The sequence below is a fragment of the Aotus nancymaae genome, unplaced genomic scaffold (assembly GCF_030222135.1).
Source record: "Aotus nancymaae isolate 86718 unplaced genomic scaffold, 86718_ANA_hifiasm-v0.15.2.pri h1tg000008l, whole genome shotgun sequence".
NCBI classification, from domain to species: Eukaryota; Metazoa; Chordata; class Mammalia; order Primates; family Aotidae; genus Aotus; species Aotus nancymaae.
Genome location: NW_026988419.1, coordinates 11,329,292 through 11,342,107, shown reverse-complemented (window position 1 = coordinate 11,342,107; position 12,816 = coordinate 11,329,292). Strand labels below are relative to the sequence as shown.

The following is a 12,816-nucleotide window of genomic DNA, read 5'->3' as shown; positions in this document are numbered from 1 at the left end:
ATTACTGGACAACTTCTCAGAACTGAAGGATTTCACAAGCCCATAATGAAAATGCTTTTATTGAGTTATTTTTAAGCATAGATTTACACAAAAACCTTACAAAATCTGACCACTACATTTTTGTAACTTATAAGACAGATACACAAACACCAACATACATATACAGTACAAATCAACAGCAAATTGAATGAACACACCAAATCATAAAATAACAGTGAATTAGGTTTGTTCTTTGATGGCTGTGGTGGTCAAGGGAGGAGAAAGGAACAAGAATCTTCAACATATATTTGTGACTAAAGTTTCAAAGAAAAATCTGGATTTCTACATCTTTACCTAAGCAGGGTAAGAAGAAGTAGATCATTTTCTCGTTTAGAAGTTTCAGGGAGAGTGTGAAATTTTAAAAACTATTCTGTCAGTGATTTGAGGGGTAGAAATGTGGCTTGCAAAAGGACTACAGCAATGCTTTAGAGAAAGTAAGAATGCTCTGAGCAAAAGGTGAAGGCTTAGCATGCTTCATGAAGAAACTGACGCTAACTGGAGCCTTATCAGTAGTCAAGAGGCTTTAACCTATCCTGTTCCATCTACTATATTTATTAAAATCCAAAATTTTGTAAATGTAGTAGTTATAACCAAAATGCATGGCAATTTGATTTTCAGGGTTCTCCACAGATATGTGTCAAATTGACAATTGGATGATTGTATCCTGCTAAATCTAAATCATCCTCTTTTTTTTTGTTTTTTGTTTTTTGAGACAGAGTTTCACTCTTATTGCCCAGGCTGAAGTGCAATGCTTCAGTCTCTGCTCACTGCAATCTCCACCTCCAAGTTCAAGCGATTCTCCTGTCTCAGCCTCCTGAATAGCTAAGATTACAAGCATGCGTCACCCAACCCCACTATTTTTTTTTTTTTGAGATGGAGTTTCACTGTTGTTACCCAGGCTGGAGTGCAATGGCGTGATCTTGGCTCACCGCAACCTCCATCTCCTGGGTTCAGGCAATTCTCCTGCCTCAGCCTCCTGAGTAGCTGGGATTACAGGCACGTACCACCATACCCAGCTAATTTTTTGTATTTTTAGTAGAGACGGGGTTTCACCATGTTGACCAGGCTGGTCTCGAACTCTCAACCTCATGTGATCTGCCTGCCTTGGCCTCCCAAAGTGCTGAGATTACAGGTGTAAGCCATCACACCCAGCTAATTTTTCATTTTTCCTTTTTTTTTTTTTTTTTTTTTAGTAGAGATAGGGTTTCACAGTGTTGGCCGGGCTGCTCTTGAACTCCTGACCTCAGATGATCCGCCCGCCTTGGCATCCCAAAGTGCTGGGATTACAGTCGTGAGCCACCGCGCCCAGCCTAAATCACCCACTTACATTACAAAGCCAAACCAATCTTTCTTAGGCTCTTGTTCCTTTTATACTTAAACTTACTCAACCTAGTGATATGTTTTCTCTTGCCATTTCAGGGAAATTTTATGTATACTGGCAGCTTCAGTGACCATAAAGGAATAAACTGCAATTGCAGAAGTCAATCTGTGTTTAAGAAAAAGCTAGAATATTAGATTTTACAAAATACAATTGCTTTTCTGGGCATAAAGTTTAGGAGTTCACAATTAGGTCCTTTGCACCCCAGAAGTCATTTGTTTTTTGTTTTTTTTTTTACTATTTTGTTTATAGTTTAGTTGTTCCTGACATTTAACAGAAAAAATAAAAATATTAAGGACTGAAACCAATCAATTGCTCACACAGCATCCTGATATGGCAGCTTCAGTGCTGCGTCTGCTGACTTCCTTGTTATCAACTAAAAAATTTACCCCACAGCAGAGTCTGCATTCAACTTCTCATTCCAAAAACATATGCCACTCTGCCCAATAAGAGGCATAAATCAGCTGAGTCCCTTGAGTCATGACTAATTTTTTTAAATGTTGCAGCAACTTCGTATTTGGAGACTCAGTAAATGCAAAGATTGGCTCAGCCTCAAAGAACCTGAATGTGTCTGATTTAGAGTGGAAGTCTTAATGCTCGAAAAATGTGCCTGACAGCCTCACAAACACGGATGGTCAATCAAAAAAGTCTACATTAGAATAAGAAACTGTCTGACGAGGTCAAGCATGAAAACAGGCCCAGCAGTCTTTCATCTACTTTTATAGGAATACTGGTCACATAAAATGTGTGGAGACATATCAAAATCTAGTAGGGATTTTATTTTCATTTTCATTTTGGAAGACATGCTTGCCCACCCCAAACTGATACAAGGCTGAGAATGTTGGGTTTTCCCTTCATATTAGAAAACAAGTTAGTTAATGGCAACTGTTGCTCCCTTCTGAGCTACCAAGGGACAACTGGTATATTCTCTCTGAGCATGATCTGTAAGAATCTGCTCACAGGTTTGTCTCCCTCAAGTCTGGCAACTCTTTCTCTGATATTCTAAAGCAGTCTCTAGCAAAGAAGAGGAACTTAAAAATCTTCTGCCGAAGTGCTGTGCTGAATGAGACTGCCCTGCTCATTCTTGCCACTCCACCTCCACTATCTTGAACCAGTAGTTTGGGTACTGCTCCCACCAATGAAAATTTGAGGAATTATCACATTAACTGGAAAACTATTGTTTAGATTTTTTTCTTCAAAAAAGTTTCAATATTTAGAAGGAAATCGCTAATGTAAATCCAACAGAGAAAAATGGTTACTGGTTTGAGAGACAGTAAAAACACATTAATTCACTGAAAAAAAGTAGGTGACAAATTACTTAAAAAAAAACATTCCTGTTTCCATAAATACATTCCCACATTAGTCTGTTTTGTTCTTCTTATTCTTAAAAAAAAAAGAGCCTGGCACAGTGGCTCACGCCTATAATCCTACCACTTTGGAAGCCGAAGAGGGCAGATGACAAGGTCAAGAGTTCAAGACCAGCCTGACCAACATAGTGAAACTCCATCTCTACTAAAAATACAAAAATTAGCCAAGCTTGGTGGCGCATGCCTACAATCCCAGCTACTCAGGAGGCTGAGGCAGGAGAATCGCTTGAACCCGGGAGGCAGAGATTGTAGTGAGCCAGGATCGTGCCACCGCCAGCCCAGCCTAGGCAACAGAGCAAGACTCCGTCTCAAAAAAAAAAAAAAAGTAGGGCATAACAGAACTAATTAAGTCAAAAGTTAGGATAAAAATCAGCCCCAAGTGCCTCAGCAAGGTGACATCAGCCCTTTAATGGACAGCTAAGTCATTCATGTAAAAAATTCCCATAAACCAGGATGCTAAGGTATCTGAGCTTAGGAATTGTAAATTTCTTTTTTATTTTATTATTTTAAAAAAAATTTTTTTTAAGAGGCGGGGTCTTGCTATGTTGCCCCGGCTGGAATGCAGTGGCTTTTCAGAGGCTCGATCCCACTACTGATCAGCATGGGAGTTTTGACCTGCTCCATTTCCGACCTGGGCTGGTTCACCCCTCCTTAGGCAACCTCATGGTCCCCTGCTCCCAGGAGGTCACCATATTGATGCCAAACTTAGTGTGGACACTCAATCAGCATAGTGCACAACAGCCCAGAACTCCTGGACTCAAGCAATCCTCCAGAGCAAACACCAACAGTTCTTATTATGTGGCTAGAACTTTTCCAACTGCAATTACATTTAATCCTCATAACACATCAATGAAATAAGTGCTATCATTATTCCCACTGTATAGATGAGGAAGCTGAGCCATAGAGAGAATAAATAGTCTGAAGTTAAGCAGCTGGTAAAGGCAGAACCATGACTCCAAGCCAAGCACTCTGGCTGCATGCAGTCTTTCTATGGAACTGTGGTGCCTTGCTGCCTTCCCTATAGTCCTCTATGCACACCAGAAAACAAGTAGGGAATTCGCATGTACATGTTTAAAATACTCCATCAGAGAAGCTCATTTTGTTATGAAATAAAATCCAGGCCTATCTAAACAGAAAACATACTCCAAATAAACTATGTTTTCAAGATGGCAGACTTACCAAGCACATTTACCTCCCTTCATTTCTTAAATCCCATTGATGATGGAAAATTTTTTAAAAAAAAGAATAAAGCAGAATGTTGTAAATCAATAGGCAAAAGTAATATCAGAAATGAATCAATGAAGAAAACAGAGCAATTATAACTGAAGATACATATAAAAGAGGTTTCCTACAGAAATTGGAACTATGTTTCCCACCACGGAAACGCAAATCTAAAAAGTATATGAACTGAGTTTCTAGGATAATCACCTCAGTAATTTGTCTTTTGTTTTGTTTGTTTTGTTTTGGAGACAGGGTCTTACTCTGTCGCCCAGGCTAGAGTGCAGTTGGTATGAACACAGCTTAATGCAGCCTCAACCTTCTGGGCTCAAAAGATCCTCCCGCCTTGGCCTCCCAAAGTGCTGGGATCACAGGCATAAGCCAACATGCCCAGCCACCTAGGTAATTTGTTAGAAGATGGCCTATAGCACTAGCATTTAAAAACAGCTCTTTCAATAGGGAAGTCATTCTAAGCACAGGCCTTGGGGCCAGAAAGAGAAGCAGAGTATAGTCTATGCCTGGGCCTTTCCAACAAACACAAATTAAAACAAATATAGCAAAGGCACCGCTACCCAGGACTAAAATACAGTCAAGTGCCCCATCCCTACAACAACCCCAGCTTCCTCACCCGTACCTTCTGCCTGGTTATGAGCATGCCCAGCCCCACAGAACTGTGCACAGCCCTTAGGGAGCCCTGGCAATTAGGGAAGAGGCCTACTGCTGAAACAGTATTACAAAACTTTTGAAGAAACCTAGTGTAATTAACCTAATCCTGTATTTATAAACATAGCCATATATTTCAAAATATGAACAGATCGTCAAGGATCAAAACAATATAAAACCCAAAGAAATAGGATGAATGGAAACAAGTCAAGGCTAACAGAAAAATTCAACATAGGAATTACATCAAATTCTTAGTTATCTGTACCAATGGAGGACTTAAGGCACTCAAAATTATTTGCAGCTGGCACTAAAAGTGTTTCTGATTTCTATTATACTAAATTTACCATCTAAAGAAAATTCTACATAGTGATATTAAAAATGAACTTTTGGCCAGGCACAGTGGCTCACACCTGAAATCCCAGCACTTTAGGAGACCGAGGTGGGCGGATCACAAGGTCAAGAGATCAAGACCATCCTGACTGACATGGTGAAACCTACTAAAAATACAAAAACTAGCTGCGTGTGGTGGCGCATGCCTGCAGTCCCAGCTACTCAGGTGGCAGTGGCAGGAGAATCACTTGAACCCGGGAGGTGGAGGTTGCAGTGAGCCGAGATCACTCCAGGAGGCCAGGAAGAAGGGTGGGACGCACTACCCTTCTTGCCAGACTCTGTCTCAAAAAAAGAAAAAAATGAACTTCCATTCTCTAAGGATGTATGACTGAGACCTATACTATGGCTCCAGCTGCAAGTTCAATATTTTATGCAGCCCTGGGCAAATTACCACTTTCTGTTTTAATTTTCCAATCCATTAAATGGGACAATACTGGGGAACGGATGGAATCCAGCCTTGGCTGGAGAGTTTGCCATAGACAATACTACCTCTGGTCATATCTCTATATTTCCTCGATAGGTTGATTTACAGTCAATAGTTGTGACTACTTTGGGAAGTTAACAATGATGTGCATTATCCTCTTCAGAAGAAATTGAGAATAAAGTCTCTGCTTCTGTCAGCTGATTCAAAAGAACATAGTGAATTCTGTAGAGTCTAGAGTAAGCATCGCTAGCATCGCTGCATAAATGCTGCTAGGAATTGATCTGTTAAATCCAAGAGCCAAGGAAACAGAGCAATTGAGTCACCTAAGGTACTGCTCCCCAGGGGACCAATGCACATACAGCTTCAAACAGTCAGATTGTTTCAGAGACTGGAGATGTGGAGTTTGAACCAGACTGAATTCCTTGGCAATCAAGTGGAGGTATTTACTAAATATATACTCATTAAATAACCACCACATTCCAAGTGTTGGACCAAGCAACCTACTATACTAACAAGTCCAGGGCTTACTCAAAAGAACAAAAACTGGTAAAACACATTCGCAGTCACTGGTACAATGGTAACAGTGGACAGTCATTGCGAAACTAGAATGACATGATATCAAGTATGTTAAGACAATATGCATATAAATCACGTCATATAAGAAAATGTTCCAAGATAAAAAAAAGACAAACAAAAAAGAAAACAAAAAAACAAACAAACAAAAAGAAAATGTTCCACGGTGCTTGTCAAGTGAGATTTTAACAGAAATCTTATTTACTAAATCCTTTGTTTAAAATGCTTTCCATTAAAAGAAATGAGAGATATAGCAACCAAATAGCTGGACCTTGAATTCTGATTCAAATAAATTAATCATCAAAATTAAATTTATAAAACAAATAAAACTAAAGTGGTAGTGCTTATCTTTTAGGAACACATACTAAAGTGGCTGGGTGTGGTTGGTGACTCACACCTGTAATCCCAGCAGGTTGGGAGGCCAAGGCAGGCAGATCACCTGAGGTCAGGAGTTCGCGACCAGCCTGGCCAACATGGTTGAAACACCATCTCTACTAAAAACACAAAAATTAGCTGGATGTGGTGGCACACGCCTTTAATCCCAGCTATTCAGGAGACTGAAGCCTGAGAATCATTTGAACCTAGAAGGCAGAAGTTGCCATGAGCCGAGATCACGCCACTGCACTCCAGCCTGGGTGACAGAATGAAACTGTCTCCAAAATATATATATATATACTAAAGTGTTTGCTGATGAAATGATACAATGTCTATGATTCATATTAAAATAATATGACAAGTTAATAGTAGTATAGATGAAATAAGCCTGTCCATGTGTTGGTAACTGTTGAAGGTGGGTGCTGGGTACACAGGGGCTAATAATACTATTTTTTCTTTTATATATAGTTAAGGTTTTCATAATGAAAAAAATGCTTTAAATACACAAATCAAATCAAAGGTGACTTATTCTTACCTGTGTTAGAATCTTTTATTACAATGTCAGAGATTTCAAACAGTTTCAGAGGAAGAGGCATCTTACGATTTGCTGCTATGGTCTTCAGGAGGCCAGGAAGAAGGGTAGTGCGTGCCACCTACAGGAAAAGACATGCAATTGCACTGACCAAATAGGACCCAAACAAACAGACTTGATTAAAGACAAAGACTATGGCACAAAGACTATGGCTTCATAGGAAGACACTTCTGGAAAATGCTATGCCCTAAAATATCCAAGTCACTTTAAATTTTCAATTCCAGGACACTGAAATTGAACTGAAAGGAACTGAAAACATTCTGGCTTCCAAATTTACAAAATGCAAAATCATAAATTTGATTTAAAAATAAATGAGAAACAAATATAACTTAAATATGTTTGCTCATGTCTAAGGATTGGTTATTTTATTCGTTATCATTTTATTTATTTATTTCATTTTTTCTTGTTTTAGAGACACAGTCTCACTCTTTTGCACAGGATGGAGTGCAATGGGCACAGTCATAGCTCACGACAGCCTCAAATGCCTGGGCTCTAGTGATCTCCTGCCTCAGCCTCCCAGGTAGCTGGAACTACAGGTGCATACCACTGCACCCAGCTAATTGATTACCATCTTAAAAATTAAAGTTTGCTATCAAGATGTCAAATACATGTATGCAAGTTTTCATAGCCTGCCCCATTTCACAAACTATAAGAAATACAAATGTTTAAATAGATTAAATGTGGGTCAAGGACCATGGCTCACACCTGTAGTCCCAATGCTTTGGGAGGCCGAGGTAGTAGGATCACTTGAGCCTAGGAGTTTGAGACCAGCCTGGGCAACATAGCGAAACACCACCTCTGCAAATTTAAAAATTAGCTGGGTATGGATACACGTCTGTAGTTTCAGTTACTTGGGAAGCTGAGGTAGAGGATTGCCTGAGCCCAGGAGTTCAAGGCTATGATCATACCACTGTACTCCAACCTAGGCAATAGAGACCCTGTCTCTAAACAAATAAATACAACCATAAATATATTAAATATGAATTAATCAAAATTAGGACCAGGAAAAATATAAATGCAATTCAAATATCATCACAATGAGGAAAACAGAATATAAATATGTAGGTGCTAAAAATATATATACAGCTGCTATGGGTAGGCTGTAACAATAACTCTAAACTTTTCATTGACTAAAACAAATGTGAAATTATGTATAGTCATTTCATTCTTACTATTCCTAAGAAATGTATATCCTGGTATATTAAAACAAGCAAAACTTTCCTGCTTTGTCTGTGAAATAAATTTCTCCCTATAAGCTATACGAAATATATTAGCTTCCAACACATGTTACCAGAAGGGTTTTATAAGCAGTGGTATAACATTCTTGGTGAGAGTTTAGGCTTTGCAGTGCTCCCAAGCACTATTATCTTTTGCCCAGACTATTACGTAACCTTCTATGCTTCCACTCCTGCCACCTACAGCCTATTCGTACAGTGTGGTCCTTTAAGACGGAAATCAGATCATGCATCTCCCCTGGTCAAAAATCTTCAACAGGTTTCCATTAAATTTCAAATAAAATCCATGGCCTACCTGGGGCCCTGTGTGATGTGCCCTGCCTCCCTCTCTACCCTCAACCCCTGCTGCTCCCGTGGGCTTACTGCACTCCAGCCACATTGGAGGCCACACTGGTCAGCAAGTAGGTTTCCATCTTGGGGCCTCCGTGCTTACTCTACTCATACATTTTTCCTCTAGGTTCACATGTGGCCTCCTTCCTTCCTTCAAGTATCTGCTCAAACGTTCCCTTCTACAGAGGTTTGCCCTGAACACCCAAGCTAAAACACAGACCCTCTTAGATCTTGCACAAGAAACCATAAGACCTTAAATGGAATTGCTAGATCGTGCTTTGAAGGAAAAAGGGAACATCTTTCCCATCACATTCACTATACCAACAAGCTGCTATTCGTCTTCAACTTGGTGCTCCTTAAATATTGTTCATTTTCCCCATTGGAGGGCAAGTGCCCAAAACATTCACAGAAACAAAACTACAATGTTAAAAGTTACAAGGAAATTTAACTTAGTGAGATACAATAAACTACTTTTATAGAAAACTTTTCTTAATTTTATCAGTATATTTTACAGATATGCCTTATTTGCATATTTAAAAATCTACAGCAATACAAAAACTTAAACCTGAATCTGATCAAGCTTCTGTATCCAGCCACTAATTTACTGGAAATTTAGGGGGCCAGTGGAATATATTCAGCAAAATCCTAAATGTGAGAATTCTGTAAGACAAATGACTTAGTTTCTTCAATAAACAAACTAAAAGGAAAAGAAAGAAAGATGGAAGGATGGGAGGTGCAACTCGCAGATTAACAGAGACATGAAAAGCACATAAATCAATGTCAATGTATGAACCACATTTGAATCCCAACTCAAACTGTTAAAAAAAAAATTGACAATTAGAAAAACTAAAACAATGACTGGATATGAGAGATTAAGGAATATTATTGTTAATTCGGAAGGGGTGTGGCAATATTCTGTAAATTTGTTTACTATAATAAAGTTTTACATATTTTAGCTAAGTTATATTTTTATCTTATCCATTCTCTAACATATTTACTATCAGAAAAGAGCCCAAAGTTAAGAATTATGCAGGAGAAAGAATGGGCTTAGACAAGAAACTGATTTACAGGCCCATGAAGAACTTCACATTTAACTTAACCAAAAATAAATATAAACCTCTTAACCAAATTAGTAATGGTAGGACTCGCCTGTTGGTAAAGCAGGGTAAAATATACAATCTGTTAGGTCAAAAGACAGACACTGTCTCTCATCTTTAAGGTATTTTATGCAGAAAAATTGATCCTTAAGTATGCTAAGCCACAGCTATTTATAGTGACATTTAATGCATTTCTGATTGTTTTCCTTCTATTTATATAAAATAGATAAGACAGGATATAAATCCTGAAGATCATAACAGTTACCACATCTTAAGAAATCTATCAAGCTTCACTAGGGAATACAAGGCAGAGAGGGAGGTGGGGGTAAGGACTGAAAAACTACCTATAGGGTACTATGCTCACTTCCTGGGTGATGGGTTCAATAGGACTCCAAACATCAACATCATGCAGTAAACCTTTGTAACAGACCTACACATGTATTAACTGAATCTAAAATAAAAGTTGAAAAAAGGCCAGGCGAGGTGGCTCAAGCATGTCATCCCAGCACTTTGGAAGGTCAAAGGCCTCACTTGAGGCCGGGAATTCGAGACCAGCCTGATCAACATGGTAAAACCCCATCTATTAAAATACAAAAATTAGCCAGGTATGGTAGCACATGCCTGTAATCCCAGCTACTCGACAGACTGAGGCATAAGAATCGACTGAACCCAGGAGGTGGAGGTTGCAGTGAGCGAAGATTGCACCACTGCACTTCAGCTTGGGCAAAAAAGCAAGGCTCTGGCTCAAAAAATAAATAAAAATAAAATAAAGTTTAAAAAAAGTAATCTATCAAGCTTGATAACTGGGAGAAAAGGGTGCATTTGGAATAAACAAAAATCCATTAAGATTTACTAAAAATCATTCTATGCAAATAAATTTGAATACCTCTTATTAAAAAGAACACCATGGGCAAATTTTAAAAGCAGTAAGAAAGCTAGACCTCAGAATACAAAATATAACAATTCATTATTACAATCCTTCCAAAATTAGTGCAAGGATTTTTCAAAGTTCTGACCCTAAATATAAAGAATTCATTTATTTGATATATATTATCAATTAGTTCCTTAGTCTAGCTCTAATCTACATTAGTAAATAGTTCTACAGATAAAATTTAGAATTTTTAAATTTAGATTTAAACACTTGCAGAACTTTTAGATTTTTAGAACTAACTCAGTCCCTTATTTTTGCAGAAGTAAAAACCAAAATACAAAGAAACTATTTCAAATCAGAATTCAGGTATTATTTATAATAGCATTAACCTTCTTTAAAATATAACCTTCCAGTTCTAAGATTTCCCCTTGATTCTAGAAGACATGATTTTCTCTAAAGTCTGGGTTAAAAAACATACAGACTTGTATATGCAAGAGAAAGAGAATAAGAGCTTATTAGTATAAAAGAGAGATAACTATTTAAAGTTATTAATAAGCAAAGCTGTTATCATCTTAAAATATGCTCCTCTTATAGTTATTATCCTAATCTATAACACAGATAACTTAATACTTAATATTAAAGTAGTATGATTATCATTTAAATATTCCTAAACTCTAAATGAAACTGCCAATAAACTTAGACAATTACAATAAAAGACATAAGTAGCACAGTCAAGAACTGATGTAATGGGCAATTTCAAAGTGAATGACTTACAAAGAAACTGGGAAGAGGTTCTGATTTATTTATTACAAATGAATGGAAAAGAGATGAAATCTGGCTGGACGCAGTAGCTCATTCCTATAATCCCAGCACCTTGGGAGGCAAAAGCAGGTGGATCACTGAGGCCAGAACTTCAGGACCAGCCTCGCCAATATGGTGAAACCTCATCTCTACTAAAAAGACAAAAATTAGCCAAGCGTGGTGGTGCACACCTGTAATCCCAACTACTTGGGAGGCTGATGCAGGAGAATCACCTGAACCTGGGAGGCAGAGGCTGCAGTGAGTCAAGATCATGCCACTGCACTCCAGCCTGAGCAACAGAGTGAGACTCCGTCTCAAAAAATTAAAAAAAAAAAAAAAAAAGATGAAATCTGAAAAGAGTATTAAATAAAATCAGTTATGAAATGGAAAGCTCAGACAAGAGAGACAGGGCCAGATAATACAATGCAAGTAAGAACCAAGCATAAAATTAATCAAGAAAAGATTGTTTTTTAAAGTTTTAAGAATTTTTGGCAGCAAAGCATGTAATAACCAACTATAAACTTACCCAAGAAGATACTATTAAAAAGCTCTAAGATTTCACCATCTCAGGTATAATAACTGAAGAGACTTTTCCTAACTCAGGTACTGCCTCTCAGTTTTTACCTGAATTCTCACCTACTTAGAATTCTTACCTGAAATTCAGCTGTTTTAGGATTACTTATGTGGACTGCCTTTGTTGCAGAGATATCCACACCAAGTTTATCAGCAATATCTTCTTGGGAGCACTGCAAAGTACATAAAAAATAGATGAATATGGAAAAACAATTAAGTTTAAAGTAAAAAGTAATGCTGTAAGTCAACTTCTAAGAGCAATTTATATTCTCTCCACATATCAACAAGTTAAGAACAGCCTTGATGTGAGCTGAAGTAAATGTAGTAATAATAATAAAAACTACACAAACAGAAAGAATAAGCTAAAAATAAACACACATCAATCTCAGCCCCACAGCAGATGGAATTTAACATTAATACTTCTCTCACAGTGAGTCCTAGCCATCATGCAGAGCTAAAGTAAATTTCTCATGTGGAGATGGTATAACCTGTACTCGGGCCCTTCTTAAGCTAGTTTCTCATTTACCTTTCCAATCTAATCTCCCATGATGCCCTAGCCATTCCCTAAACCTTATGTTTCCCAACATTACCTGAAATGCACTCCCAGCCCCACTTGCTGCCCTTCCCTAAGGCCCTACTTAAATAACTTCTCTTCCATAAAAATATTCCTAATGACTCCAGTCAGAAACTTTCTCTCCCTCCTTGGTATTTCATGACTTTCTATTTTGACTACCATTGTAACCCTTGCTAAATCCATATTGACTTGTGGCAGAATAGTAGGACTGAGAACAGAATTCAAGTGACTGGAACTCTGCCCAGTGTTCTTTTACTGTATCACTTAGCTTCTGTGCACATGCCTGAAACTCTTATAACAAATAAATTCCTTAGTA

At 38.0% G+C, this 12,816-nt stretch overlaps 1 protein-coding gene across 1 annotated transcript in view; it reads right to left on the bottom strand.

The window, feature by feature from the left end:
• FARSB (phenylalanyl-tRNA synthetase subunit beta) overlaps window positions 1-12,816 on the bottom strand; it is a 78,444-nt gene that overhangs the window by 30,094 nt on the left and 35,534 nt on the right. Inside the window, exons 14-15 of the mRNA XM_012446273.2 lie at window positions 12,007-12,099; window positions 6,963-7,080 (exon numbers count right to left, since the gene is read on the bottom strand). Of these exons, the coding sequence (XP_012301696.2) occupies window positions 6,963-7,080; window positions 12,007-12,099 (211 nt within the window). The remainder of the gene's footprint in view (window positions 1-6,962; window positions 7,081-12,006; window positions 12,100-12,816) is intronic.